Below are 15,553 nucleotides of genomic sequence, written 5' to 3'. Positions count from 1 at the left end.
CATGCTGTCAAGTCCAAAATGAATTGGTCTATATATAAACAATACTTATCACTTATATAGCAATTTAAAAGCGTTCCAAATCCTTCCTATCAATTACCTTGTTATAATTCTTGCATTAACCCTGTAAGATCAGACAAGTGACGTGATCCCCATATTTGGAGATAGGGCTGAGAGAGAGAGTGTGGCTTGCTTTAAGGTTACCTAGTAAGTTCATGGCAAAGGCAAGATTCACAGCTTCCCAATTCACAGCTCAGTCTCTTAACATCTATGCTAATCCACAGCATACATTTAAACACTCTTATGGCTTCCCCCAACGGATTCAGGGAACTGTTGGTTGTTAATGGTGCTGGGAACTGTAGCTCTGGGGCGGTCTCCTGAAAACTCTCAGCACCCTTATCAAACTATAGCTCCCAGGATTTTTTGGAGGACACCGTGACATAAGAATGTTTTGAATGTATATTGGGAGAATGTGACCAGCGTCTCATTTTTACAGTGTTGGAGGATCAACCCTTTTGCCACACAGGCTGCTCTCCCTAACAAAATAATATCCCTGCTCTTCCCCCCCCCCCCCCATAACCCCATGGCTCAAATTCCAGACGGCTTATAACCAATGACTCCTCTGGCCACCACAGTGAGGAAAAATGAGAGGAGGAAGGAGGACCTTGGTTAACTAGGAAAGAACTAGCCCCTGTGGTGCATCCTATACAGGGCTGGATTTAGGCCTGATGAGGCCCTAAGCTACTGAAGGTAATGGCGCCCTTTATATGTCCAGCTGTCCTTTGTCAACAACAAATTGTCACTGTTTTTGTGTTGAATATATGCTATATGGTAATTTATGGACCTCATAGGTATCTAAAGCCATTTGCACATAACAAAGTATGTGATATTTTAGGGAGAAGGCTAGCAGGTGGGGCCCATTATTTACATCATAGGATACACAACACAAAACACTGTCAATGTAGGTTTTATTTTATTTGTTTTTTATCTTATATTTTGGAAATGTACACCCAGGGTTTTTTTCCTTTACATTTTTTGCGGGCCCCCAAGAGAATGGGCCCCTAAGCTGTAGCTTGTTTAACTTATACATAAATCTGGCACTGATCCTATGCAAGCTTTCTCAGATGTAAGTGCCACTTATTTCAGTGTGAAGCCGGTTCGGATTACAGTCTAAAGCTGAAAGAATATAGAGTGAATACAGTATGGACTAAAATGGCTGCCCACAGCTCGCAACAACTATTTGCTCCCAGATACTTCAGGGGCATCTAGCAACAAGGAGGGTTTTTGTCTGGGAAAGGGCAGCTGCATATCTCATGGGGTTGCTTTTCCTTCGCCATTAAAGCAGCAGCTTTCAGCAGGCTCTTGTGCTTAATTTAAGATAACTTTGGAGAACCTGCGGCCCTTCAGATATTGCTGGACTACAACTCCCATTAGACATCTGGACCACCCGATTCCCTTTTTTGCGCCACCTCAACCATTGAGGTCTCCTGACAGGGGCACTTTTGGTGTCCCACATGCCCCTGATGTTCAGTTTGAGCCTTAATGTGGCAGGCCCTGCCCTGTGGAACTCCTTGCTAGTAGAAATTTGGCAGGATCTATATCCCTGCTCATCTGTAAGGTAAAGGTAAAGGGACCCCTGACCATTAGGTCCAGTCGTGACCAACTCTGGGGTTGTGGCGCTCATCTCGCTTTATTGGCCAAGGGAGCCGGTGTACAGCTTCTGGGTCATGTGGCCAGCATGACTAAGGCGCTTCTGGCGAACCAGAGCAGCGCATGGAAACGCCGTACCTACGTATTTATCTACTTGGACTGATGTGCTTTCGAACTGCTAGGTTGGCAGGAGCTGGGACCAAGCAACGGAAGCTCACCCCGTCGCGGGGATTCGAACTGCTGACCTTCTGATTGGCAAGTCCTAGGCTCTGTGGTTTAACCCACAGCACCACCCACGTCAGACATCTTCTAAAAACAGTATTAAGAGACACCTTTCAAACCTGATATCCTTTGCCAATTAACTCTTACTAACCTGTTCAGTGTTTTCATTGCCATACTTTGCTTCAGGTCCCAATGAAAGCATGGTTTATAAATAAACAAATAAATCCATTTAAAACAATGCTACCTAAGGCTGATGGGAGTTGGAGTCCAAACCATATATGACAGGCCATAGATTCTGTACCCCTGATATAAGATGCCATTAGGCCCTTAGTTCCAAGGCACAGCATTGCACTGAACGTCATAGGTACGTGTGAGGCGGCAGGATTAGTAAACAAATTTCTGCAGCTAGTAACTTTCCGGGGCCTATTAGCAAGGCTGACATAAATGATAAATAAATAATGGCAGTACAAGTTTCTACTCTCTCTTGATATGTTTCCTTTTTTACACTCTTTTCTCTCCGCACACACATACCCCGCTGCTCTCTGCTAATTTAAATAGGCTTAAGCATTTCTTGGCAGCTGTCTCACTTCAAAATGCAGCTCACCCAGAACATTCAAAGCCAGCGCTTGCCATGGAAATAAAATCTATTATTGTGACAGACGCAGCAGGGTTTGCTGCTGCGAAGGCTAGAGTGCATTTTGCATTCCTATTATTATATTTTTATTAGTGTTGGGCTTGTTTGGTTTTTAAAGCCATCGCTTACAATAAAGCCACAGCCATTGGGCTAAAAATGGAACCCCTTCAGCATAAAGGCCGTTAGAGTCTGCAGTTAGGGATATAAGCTTCAGCCAGGCCACTGCACAAGCCTGTTCACTTGCACTCTCCGAAATGAAGAATGCCCAGATATAGCTCCATTGGTTAGAGCGTGGTGCTGTCAACACCAAGGTCACAGGTTCAATCCCTGGGATGGCTGGATATCCCTGCATTACAGGAGGTTGGACTAGATGATCCACAGGGTCCCTTCCAACTCTACAATTCTGGGATTACGGGATCCACCACTGGAGTTTGGCATAGCAATAAGAAAACGGTGAGCAGTGACGAGAGCAAGGTAAAAAGGAGTTGTGGAGTGGGCCCAATGTGCAGGGCCAGCGAAAGGGCTATACTATAGCAATGAGATGATGGCGCCTTGCACAAGCCCCAAGCCGCCCCACAAAGCTAGAGAAAAGACTGCCAGCAAAACGCTAGTTGTCTAGTCACTGTAAGGACTGCTGTAAGCAGGGACAACCAAACCAAGGAGGTCAACAGAGCATAGACAGGGGTGGGGAAACAAATTTGCTTCGTTTGCCGTTTAATGCAAACGTCCTGAATTGGCACTTCCAAAACCAATACACAAATCGAAACACAACTCTCCGTCTCACTTCTCTGAATTTTGCAGTGAAAGTTGTCCAGCCAAAGAACATGTACAAAAAATGCGTACGCCTGTGAAAGTAACATGCAAAAACTACATTCTGCTTGGGGGAAACTGCTTGCAAAAAATGCTCACGCTAGGCAAAATTGTAAGACGAAATACATGTATTATGAAAATGCATACAGCTTTTCATCCATATGTTTTCCCCACTTTACTTTTTTTTTTAACAATCACAAAGGGGCAAACTGAATTTAAGACTGGCAGAAGGGCACACGAGACTGGCAGACACTGAAATTGACAGGTTTGTCTATGCCTGAGCAGCATAGACAGCAGGAGCAGAGACCAACATCAGCTTGATCATCATCAGGTGACAACAGTCCTGATCCCTCACTGGGCAGGAACAGCATGGAAGTGAGGCTTTAGTGACCCTTTCTAAAACAGCAGGCACTGACAAACGATTCACTGTTCGCCTTAGCAAAAATCCACAAAACAAGCCTGGAAGGCATCATGATGACTAAGATTCCAATCACACTTTAAAAAGCATATATATGCGCGCAAAATAAGGAAAGGGGTCCAAGTGCTACATGAGGTGGTTGCAATGGAAGAATGGTGACTGGGTGGGTTGGTGGTGTGGTTTCGGGGGAACAGTTAAAACGGTGACGGATGGAAGGGAGAGGATCCCACCAGTTAATACAACCACCCCGGATACTAACCTGGTGACTTTAAACAAAGGGAACAGAGTCCAGGTTTCTTCCCTCCTGCAATTCGCCCGACGCCTGGTTAAGGACAGGAAAGGAGGAAATTCAGGAACAAACAAATTCAGAAAGGGATTGGGGGCAGTGGGTGGGGGAGGATGAACGGTGGGTGCAGGAGGCAAATATATTGGGGAAAACAGTGGTGTGGGGTTTGTTCGTTTTTTAAACAAAACAACATCAGGAAAGATTTTTTTGTTTAAAAACTTAAAACACAAAACACAATGAAAGATGGGAAACGAGAGAGGAGGCCGTCATTATTTTTGTTTTGTTTATTGCATCGCCCCAAGTTGCAGTCTTGGGACTTCACTCACCAGGCTAGAGATCGATTGCCTGCCACCTGCAACAACCACAGGAAACGAAAACAAAACCCACGCAGGCTTGGTTCAGACACTTACCAGGTTCACACACTTACCAGGCCGGAGCAGGTGCCACACACCCCACCCTCTCTTCCAAACACGTGAGTGGCAGGTAGAGGACTCCTCGTGGAAACCAAGACGTTTCCCCTCCCCCAGCCACACAATGCTTCAGCCTCAGAAAGGCGGTGCCTGGAAAATTGGGATTTCATGGAGAGTGCCAACATCAGATGTCACGTGGAGAGGGGGAAGATGGGAGGAAGCATATGGCGTTGGCTCAGGAAGCTTCTGAGTCAGCTTGCACATTGCACTAGGGCACCTCCCCACTCTGAAGCACCATCCACTCACACAATGAGTGAACTGGCAGCTTCCTGGACCCCCCCACTGCTCCAACATTCATTTCAGAAATTGTCAAAGATGCAGCTGAAGTTGGCAAGTTAGGTGGATCATCACACCAATGGATGGAAGCCTGATTCTTGCCACCCTGGGCTCAGTTGCTACCTTGAAGTGGTGCGTGTGAAATTATAGCTGCTGTATCCCTTGCCTCTTTCTTTCAGCAGCCCATTCTCCTGCCTTCACCCCCAGGCTGCTGTAGTGGTATGGGTGTTGAATTAGGACCAAGAAGACCTGAGTTCAAATCCCCACTCAGCCATGAAACGCACCAAGTGACCTTGGGCCTATCACTGCCTCTTGGTCTAACCCACCTCACAGGGTTGTTGTTAAGATTAAATGCAGAAAGGAAGAACAATGCACATCACCTTAAGCTCCTGGGAACTAAAGATGGGAACTAAATAAATAGATAGATAGCAGAGAAGCTGGCAAAACTGGAATCCTTTTGGCCACAGCAGGGGAAGGTGTAAGTGGGCAAAAGAGCCTTGGATTAAAGGGTGGATTAAGTAAATTCGCAACTCATTGTCCTGCAGTTAAGCATCCTGAGAATCTTTCATTTAAACACCCACAAATAAGTGTCTAGTCCTCATGATTCCACAATACATTTGAGAACAAGTAGGGAACACAGTTCCGCAAGGAAATGTAGAAGACATAGAACGTGAGCTTAGATGCAAAATTTAGCTTTCCAAGCATCCTAGCCTAGCTTTATTTTATTTTTATAAAATGATTTTCCAGCCCTTGCGATTGTAAAACTTTTGAAAATACATGGACAGCAGCTGGAGAAATCTTTAGATGTCAGAATGGTATCTGCAGAAGATCTCATGCTCTCTGCCTTTTCCCATGACCAGCAACAGCAGTGGAATAAATAGGGAGAAGGGGGGGGGGCTGCAGAAGGACAAATAGTAGGAAAATGTGTGCTATACGGCAGGAAGGCAAGGTATAAAGAGTCTCATTAAATTAATAAAATCAGTCATTAAAATAAACAATGAGAACAGGTTGCAGAATCCTGCTTTTCTTGTCACAAAATATGGGGCATGGGGATATATCGGAACACATAATGCTTTGAACAGAATTAACCGTATGCAATAAGTGTGAGAACGGAAAACACACCTGCGACCTTCTCCAACTCCCTATGTCATTTCCCATACAAACGGGACACACAGAAACCCCCAACACCCATGACCCTTGAGAACAGCATGCACACACTTAATTCCACTGACCCCCGAGGCCATTTCCACCAACAGTATTGTGCGCAGATGAGCCGCAGGAAACTTAACCGAGTGCAGACGAAACACCACAAGCACAGAGTTGCCCTCATCCACAAAGAGGCACATACTCACCTGCACACACAGCCTTACCCAAAGTGGTAAAGAGGCCCAATGGGGTTTTCATGCATAGTCAGGCTGCATTAGAGCCTGCAGACCACCAGAGAGCAGTTGGCATCTTCACTATCAGCAAGCCACTGATTAATCCTACCGCTCCTGCACTTCCTTCCCTCCGGAAAGAAAAGCCTGGAATCTGATCCAACTTCCAAGCACTGGAAGACTCCACAAACCATCAGAAGGGCTGCCTCTTTGCAACGAGGAACCAGCCCCTAAGTCCATTTTGACCAGCTGAGATGCTAGGGATGCCGTCCGAATATGACATAGGTCTTTGGCTGAACCAGTCTACAACATGCTATGGAAGGTAAATGGTTCCCTTGAGCCTGATCTTCCTACCACCTAGGAAGGTCATCATTTCACGGGATTATATGAAGTTAAAAGAGAGTGAGTGAAAGGCAACAGCATCCCACCAAGCCTCCCACAAGTGAGCCCAGCAATCTGGAACGTTAACCGGGGTTGAGCGTATGCCACAGTTCCTTGGGAGAGCAGGAAAAGGGAAGAATCTGGTATTGGTTGCAGAATTACGCTTTCTGAAATAGCTCAGCTTCCCTTAAAGAATAAAGGGCAAGTTTCTAGCACTGCTGGTTGCAAAGTCATGTCTACTGTAATCTTAGGCTAGAGGTGTGACTGCAGTACATAAAATTGTCAGTGTTGGGGGTGAGGGTCAGCGTTTAGCAAAACCAGAATCAATTCTGTAAAAGAGTAAACATTCAAGAATCAATTGTGCGAAACAAGACAAAATATGTAAATATGTACTATGTTTCTCTCTCTCCCTCTATGCAAAATTGCTGGCTAACAAGCTACAGAATTCACATGAAGGGAGCATTGTGGGCAGGTTGTCACAGGGCAAGTTTGTCTAAACAACTATCTGACTTTTAGAAGACATCTGAAGGCAGCCCTGTTTAGGAAAGTTTTTAATGTTTGATGTTTTATTGTGTTTTTAATATCCTGTTGGAAGCCACCCAGAGCAGCTGGGGAGGCCCAGCCAGATGGGTGGGGTAAAAGTAATAAAAAATTATTATTATTATTATTATTATTATTATTATTATTATTATTAGCCTTGAGGAGTGCTCCACAGGAAGAAAACACTCACACCCTCAACGGGGTCATCAACCTTTATGATCAGGAAGACCATTCCTTTCCAACTTCAGTTACTGAAGATGCTACTGAACAATACCTACTAGTAGTCATAAACTCATCCTGGAGCTTATTATCTTAAGTGGTGCTACAGATCCCGCAAAATAAAATAAAAAAATTGGGGGGGGGGGGTCTGTAATTTAAAAAAAAAAAAATCCAAACAGCAAAATTTTACATGATAGGTTATAAATGGTTCATTTTATGGTGTTAAAGTAGTAAAATAAGATTAGTTTTAATTAGAAAGTTACATACTGAGTACATTTCCTTCAAAAGGTCTGTGTCTGGCCCTCTCACTGGCAAACTCCATGCAAAACCACACCACAAGGTTTCAAAATTCACAGAAATTTTACATTTCTAGTTACATGCATCTCCTAAGTGGCATTTCAATCCAGGATGTATCCAATCTCATCTGTTATGTATTAAAGATTCTTGAGCTGCAGCTGTGCAAATGTCAGAACCGCTGACATATCCGGAAACCTACTGCAATAAAAGAGGCAGCTTTATGCTGATCCCCTTGACCTTGAAAGCCTCACCTTCCACACTTGAGCCATAATAAAAATACAGTCAAGAGAGCCAGTGCTGATGTGTCAAATCCAGGCTAAGTTAGTTGCGCTTTGATTCTGCTCAGATCAATGCAACAAGTAAGGCATCACTAAGCACATTTCCCACCTGCCCCCCCAAGATCCACAGTAAGTGTTGGGAACCTTTGACCCTCCAAATCTTGCAGAACTCAGTTCCCATCCTCTCTGGCTACTGTCCATGCTTGCTGGGGCTTATGGGAGAGCCCCACACTTGATCTACAGTGTGGGACCTTATGAAGAAGCTGCCCTCCTCTAGGCCAGTGTTTCCCAACCGGTGTTCCGCGGCACACTACTGTGCCGTGAGACATCGGGTGGTGTGCCGTGGGAGGGAGGCGGGCGAGAGGCGGCGGCGGCGAGGATCCGGCGGGGGTGGGGGGAGCGGGGGCCGTCGTGCGCAACCGAACTCACTTGGCGCGCTGCCGGCTTGTCCTCCTTCAACCCGGGTCGGGCCAGGCCTGCTCACGTCCCCGGATCCCCTAGCAGCAGCCGCACGCTCTCCAAAAGCGCAACGCTGCGCGCAACCGCTCGGCCAGCTGGTGCTCTGCGACTCCGCCCTTTCCCCTCCCAGCGCCGGAGGGTTCGCGCGACCGCAGCTGTTCCCTTTCGCAGCGCGCGGGAAACAATTCCAGGCCGATTGCCTTGTGCCGAAAAGCACCGCCTCTCCTTCCAGCTCAGGCCCGGGCCGCCGGCTCCCCGAATGACGTCACGGGGGCGGGGCTTTAATGGTGGTGTGCCGCGAGATTTTTTTCCGGTAAACAGGTGTGCCGTTGCCCAAAAACGTTTGGGAAACACTGCTCTAGGCAATGGTGCAGTCAGGGAAATATGGTCTCATGCGGGAGAGAAGCATCTAATTAGAAAGCATTATATATATCCTTCGCTTACTTTAAATGTGGTAAGCCAGCTTTGCTGTGTTTGGGTTTCCTCCTGCTCATTCTGCTGAACTCTGAACCTTCTGCACCAAAGTTCTGCCCTGGTGGCACCACTACCTTCAGGGATGTCTCATGGCATTTCACACAAGCGGTAACCTATGATCTTTCACATGTACAGCCAGGAAGGCTCCCGTTTCTCTGTCCCAGCTCCTGCCAACCTAGCAGTTTGAAAGCACGCCAGTGCCAAGTAGATAAATAGGTACTGCTGCGGCGGGAAGGTAAACGGTGTTTCCGTGCACTCTGGTTTCCGTCAGTGTCCCCTTGCGCCAGAAGCAGTTTAGTCATGCCGCCCACATGACCAGGAAAGCTGTCTGTGGACAAATGCCGGCTCCCTCGGTCTGAAAGTGGGATGAGCACCACAACCCCCATAGTCGCCTTTGACTGGATTTAACTGTCCAGGGGTCCTTTACCTTTACCTTTAGGCCCATGAAAACCATGGGATGTTGGCAAAGTGTGACAAGCAAAGAGAGAGAAGGGAGAAGCCTTATCCAAACTCCTTGGCGTGTTTTTTTTGTGGGTGTATCCTGCAACACGCCACTGACACAATAACAGTGCGTTAGTGGAGGATTTCTACTGATGCATCCACAGATCACCATTCTGCTTTATTAGTTGTTCTGCGATGCTTCTCCAATGTTACTGCATTATGCTTGTCTGGAAGGGGCCCTCTCGCACTGCAGCGTAACAAAAGCGGGGCAACACACAGACACACACACGGGAACATTTGCAGCATAAAAAGGTACAGGATTTCAGCAGGAAGCTATGGGACATGCGCCAATTCGAAACGAAGCAGGATGTCCGCCGCCAAACTTTTGCAGGCACAAAGAGTACTGAAAGCGGGATCATGTGTAACCAGCCTGATATCATCATGAGCAAAGGACGTCTAGAGGAGCACAAAGAGAAAGAGAGAGAGGCCTATTCCTTCTGCAACCTCCCTTTCCTTTACCGCCACCTTCTCAATGGATTCCCAAAGCTTTAAAAGAGCCTTTTGGTTTGGGAGGCAGCTGACGGCAACTGGTGCCAAACGCCTGGAGAAAGCAACCCTAAGATGCCTCTTTGATCCTTTGTCCTGCCAGGGAATGAGACTGTTTTCTCTTCTCCTTCCTCTCTCATTGTGCTTTTTAATTCAAGGTCTCCAAGGCCTGGGGTGAGAGAGACAGAGTGGTAAGAGGAGGAGGAGGGAGAGATGACACAAACGTTTAAGCTTTCACAAGAGTCTCATTCCGCAAGGGTTGGCAAGAGAAGGAGCAATGCCCAATTCCAGGAAAGCAACAGGCGCCTCTACTGTCCTCCATCCATCAAGGGCTGTCATTGTTTTGACCCTTTTTGTCCAGTTTCTTGTCCCCTGGCTTCCACTCAAGTGCCATTCTCTGGCTTCTGACGCACGAGCTTGCAAGTTTTGCAAAGGTGGCGAGTGAGGGTGGAGGCCTTCTTGACTGGGCTTCTGTACAGCACCAGCACCACTGTGATCTACATAATGAAATAACCCAAACAACAAAAGAACCAGGGAAGGAAGTCTTGCGGGGTTGGCGGCGGGCATTGTGGAATTAAAGCCTGGAGTTCTTCAGCTTCATCTCATGGCCAAAAACCTCAACCAAACAGCCAATCTGAAAGGCCTGACCAACGTTGAGCTTCTCTGTTGGCTTCAGAATCTCTTAGGTCTAAACTCTTGATTGGCTGCTCACCCTCGGTAAAGTCTTCCATGCCAGATCCGACCTAGCCCTGACGATTCAGTTGCTCTCCACATCCATCAAACCAGGGTTTCCTTATTTCAGTATGATGTTTTGAGGCATTGTGGTAGGGATAGGGCTTCCTAATCCTTATGTGAACCTCAGATGTAGCAGGCTGGGCAAATGCAATTAGGACTCCGCAATGCAGCCTGAGTAAATAAACCACACAGCAAACCAAGATTTTTTTTTTTTTTAAAAAAAACCGACACTTATTTTCCACTCTTACACAGACTTACACAAGTCTCCCATTAGCCAAGCCTACTCAGATTCAGCAGCATCACAGCATCGTATTTTCCCAGACTATTCACTGGGTCATAGGAAACTTAAGAGAAAAAAATCAGGGCCAACAATCTACCTGATACAGAACTGTGGTTGGTTGAGGTTTTTTTTTGGGGGGGGGGGTTCACTATTGATGGCATCTGGGACTACCAGAATGCACCGCCACACAGGATTCACTTATTTATTTTAACACACAAGATTCACTTATTTATTTTAAGCGAGTTATTTCAGGGAATAAATGGTGGTAGCACCCCCTGGCCAATATAGGTCACTTCAGGCTGTGGCTGTGTTGAGGATCATGGAAGAACGTGTTTAGAAGATAAAAGCAAAACCCACAAGAAACTATATGCTACCTCCAGAAACAGAGGCCACAAGATGCCTGGGAATACCACTCACTGGAGAGCTACAGTGGGAGAAGGCTTTTACCTTCATGGCCTGCTTGAGGGAATCCTGTTGGCATCTGCTTGGCTATTATGGGAAGCAGGATACTAGATAGGCTGTTGGTCTGAACCAGCAGGGCTCTTCGTATGTACATTTTGGACCTGCTGAACACCACACCCCCAAGAGAAGCAATTTTTAAGTATCACCATCCAGCTCACTAGGTTTCTCCAACTAATGCTGAATGCTGAATCTTCCCTTGCTATGACATTCTCCAAGAGAGAGAGAGAGAGAGAGAGAGAGAGAGAGAGAGAGAGAAGAAAATAGATTGAAAAACAATGAGAGCGACTATGTTGAATCTGGAGAAGGATGAGAGAAAATTGTTCCAAGCAAGGTGAACTGCAAAGAAATAAACTGCAGCAGCGGTGTAACGAAAAGAGCACCCGTGAGAAAACAAAAATTAGCCAGGATAATCTTTCACAAAACGTGCCTTTGTTCATTTGTTTTAATGATTGTCATTTACGTTGAATTATTTACATGGCATTTATCTATGCAACCGCTTTCTGGTCCCTGTTAAACATAAGAGTATTGTGCATTCAGCAGTAGCATCACAAAAACTCAAGTGTTTGGGAACAGAGGCAAATAGGTCTGGGATGCCACTCGCCTTGGACCCAAGACACTGGGTCAGCAGCACCTGCTACTCAAAGCAAGAGCAACCTGAAGACAACAGATAAGGCAAGTGAGAGGGGAAGACAAGAGTGCTACACAGCTTCCCTGCTCCCATTTGAAAGTCACCACTTGAGTGGGAGAAGCACGACAAAGACTAAGGCTGTGTACACACTATTCTTTTAATGCACATTCAAAGCACATTTATTCCTCCATCAATGAATTCAGGGCACTTGGGTAAACTACAGTGCCCCAAATTCTTTGAGAAGAAAATGTGCTTCAAAGATATAGCATGTACATAGCCATGGAGTTAAGGAATACAATGCCTCCTGGGACAAACTGAATGCTGTTCTTAGCCATGTTGAAGCCCGAGGTGTATCACTCAACCATTTCCTCATGATGGTACAAATCCTACCTGTATGCCTGGCAAGCTGCATTACTAGAAGTGTCAAATCAGGACTGCATTGGAACTAGGCCCCTTTGGGTGAGGACAGTGGAGACACACTGCCCCGTATGTCTTTGGGACAATACTCTATTTGCTGGTGGAGGCAGCAAGTGAGCATGTTTAGTAGGAAACAGGAAGTATTGAAGTCTCTGCCTTTTCAAGGATCTGACTAGTTAGGCTCGCTAACCTGCATCCTATTGGTTGTTGGGACTACAGTGGTACCTTGGATTACGAACTTAAATTTGTTCCGGAGGTCTGTTCTTAACCCAAAACTGTTCTTAACCTGAGGCGCACTACTGCTGGCGCACCACCGGCGCATGATTTATGTTCTCATCCTGGGGCAAAGTTCGTAACCCAAGGTACTACTTCTGGGTTTGCGGAGTTTGTAACCGGAAGCGTTTGTAACCTAAAGCGTTTGTAACCCGAGGTACCACTGTATATACTGTAAAGGCAGCTGCAGGAAAGAGGAAATTATCAATGCAAAGTGATGGCTGTTTTGTCGTGTATAATAGGATTGGAAACCAAGCAAATAAACACCATGTAATCTAGATTTCTAAATCTGAAAATCCAGGACTATTTGAGCCACAAAATATGTCAAGGCTGAGCCATAAAACATGTAAGAACCAAACTACATGATAGATTAAATACGTAGCATGAAGCTGCATCTCTCTTTGTTGATCTAATCCTGCAGCGCATAGGGAGGGGAAGTTTAACCCCCCCATTTCCCAAACCGTAATCCCTACAATACCACCCAGCTCACCTGGACTGCAGTTAGACACAAGGGGGGGAGCCAATGGGAGCTTCCTACTTCCTGGCTAATTGCAGCATAGGGTGAGGGGAGGACTGGCTATCTTCTTTGGGGTTATGGTCTGGGAGGGAAGGATTAAACTTCCCCTTCCTGCGTGCCATGGTTCTGATGAAAATCACATGCACACAATTTAGGATTAATGTTGTCTGGCGTTTTCTTTTCTTTCCTTTAAAAAAAATACAGATATAATTGCATGCCACACATTTAATAAAAAGTCTCATTTATCCCAAGCAACTGCAATAATCACCATGCATCTAAGCACAGAGAGGCAGGCCCACGTTGGCTTCAGACCTGTTAAATCTCATTTTTTTTTTTAAAGTACAGTATGCAGATTAAAACCACTTGGAACATGAGCCCATTGCTCAGCTCAACAACAATGAAACACCTGAGAAGTGCCTCTGAACATACAGAGTGTGTGTCACTTGCTATTGGATAACCACAAGCCCAAGCATACATCTTGGAACTGAGGGGCAGTGTTTTCAGGTTTGAGATTGCCAATGGTGTAAGCAGTGTGGGGTGGGAGGGATTCTTTTGCAGGTGTCTTGCAGCCCCACTCATCCTTCTTTAACTCATATCGCACCACCTACTTCTTTAAAAGTAACTGATACGATGTTATGCCAGCGATTGCAAAACTCACTTTTCCCGTAGACCACTTGAAAATTGGTGAACTGCTTCATCATGTTTTCTGCCTGTTGAAGCAAGCGCGATGCTAGATGCTGTGCGGCTGTGTTTTTATTGCTTCTTTTGTTTCTTATATTTTATTTTATTTTACTGTGTTGTGATTTGAATGCCATATAATTCAAACTGTAACACAAGATAAGAAATAAAAGAAACTACAAAAACTACAAAAGGGACGCGGGTGGCGCTGTGGGTAAAACCTCAGTGCCTAGGACTTGCCTAGGTATGGTCGGCGGTTCGAATCCCCGCAGCGGGGTGAGCTCCCGTCGTTCGGTCCCAGCTCCTGCCCACCTAGCAGTTTGAAAGCACCCTTAAGTGCAAGTAGATAAATAGGTACCGCTTTATAGCGGGAAGGTAAACGGCGTTTCCGTGCGCTGCGCTGGTGCCAGCTCGCCAGCTGCAGCTTCGTCACGCTGGCCACGTGACCCAGAAGTGTCTTCGGACGGCGCCGGCTCACGGCCTCTAGAGCGAGATGAGCACGCAACCCTAGAGTCGGACACGACTGGCCCTGTCGGGCAGGGGTACCTTTACCTTTACCTTACAAAAACTCAATTAAAAATCAATGTGGATATTTAATGCAGACATTCCGTGGACCACCTGCGTGAAGCTTGTGGACCACCTGTGGTCCACAGGCCACAGTCTGGGAACAGGTTTTATATACAGAAAATAACAGTATGTGTGAGCACATATAGCGTGTCTTCTACTCAGCACTGAGTAGCTGCAGTCTGTGATTGCTTCCCAACATCCCTCAAGTGATGAACTAGGGCTTCCTTCTACATCAGGTGGCCTGATTCACATATTGACCACAGCCTGAGAACTTCCTGGTGGCACTCTGAGGGTACAATCCCAAAATGTTTTGAAATGTGTATTATTAATTATATTTGCATCCTGTCTTTCTTCCAAAGAATTCAGGGCAGCATAATGATGTCCCCTCTTTCACTTCATTCGTACACCTCTGTCAAGGTTGAGTGGGGATTTGAACCCAGGTCTCCCCAGTCTTAGACCGACACTCTAACCACTAAACCACAATGGCTCTAAGTTCCCCATCCAGCACCATTGCTACTATCCGGCAGTCCATGCTTGATTATACCTGCGCACTTGCTTCACTTGGGGTTGAATCTTGCAAGGAGTCTTGAGTTCAGACACCACCTCCTGCCTTACAAATCTAAAGCATTTTAAGATATTGAAGAAGCATCCTAAAAGAGCTGTGGAATCTGGAGATTTTTCAAGGGCACAGAGAACAGTGATACTGAACAGGCAGAGCATCATGCATATAGGAAGGGAGAGCTGAAAGAAATAGGTGGTGCATCATATTCTCTTCTAAAACTAAGGTCCGATGGTTCAGTAGGGAAAATTGGTAGGAGACCTGCAAGGCAGTATCAAGAAGCAACCGGGAGGTTGTCAGATTTTTTTCCTCCTTTGCAAAGAGGGAAGAAGGGAGAGATTCTCAATAGCGTCGTCCTTGAGTGTCCTTTACCAGCTTTTTACACGCAGTGCAGTGGATGAGAAAGGATTGAAAAATCCCCAAATGCTCTTTTTGTTGATTTCACTTCTTCATCCCCCACACCCTCTCTCATTCCTGTGTGCTAACTAAAGCAAGAAAGGGAGGAGGAAACATTCAGAAAAGGGAATGCAAAAGTAGGAAGGCGGGGTGGCTAATTTCATTCACTTTATCAAAGACTTTTAAAGCAAACTAGTTAAAAATAGAAGGTAAGGAAGGAACTGGGGTGTTGTTAGAGAGTAAAGTATGAAGCCCAAACTCAGGGTC

At 46.0% G+C, this 15,553-nt stretch overlaps 1 protein-coding gene across 11 annotated transcripts in view; it reads right to left on the bottom strand.

Annotated features, from left to right (window-relative positions):
• The window catches only part of SRCIN1 (SRC kinase signaling inhibitor 1), a 259,534-nt gene that overhangs the window by 207,769 nt on the left and 36,212 nt on the right, over positions 1–15,553 (bottom strand). For 9 of the 11 annotated variants that reach the window (XM_077917324.1, XM_077917322.1, XM_077917318.1 and 6 more), the window contains exon 2: positions 3,991–4,053. The exons of the other annotated variants lie outside the window; for them this stretch is intronic. In XM_077917324.1, the coding sequence (XP_077773450.1) occupies positions 3,991–4,053 (63 nt within the window). The remainder of the gene's footprint in view (positions 1–3,990; positions 4,054–15,553) is intronic. 11 annotated transcript variants of the gene reach the window in all.

Source organism: Podarcis muralis, chromosome 13, assembly GCF_964188315.1.
Source record: "Podarcis muralis chromosome 13, rPodMur119.hap1.1, whole genome shotgun sequence".
In the NCBI taxonomy this organism is placed as follows: Eukaryota; Metazoa; Chordata; class Lepidosauria; order Squamata; family Lacertidae; genus Podarcis; species Podarcis muralis.
Note: the sequence above shows the minus strand (reverse complement) of the source record. Positions and strands in the feature narration are given on the sequence as shown.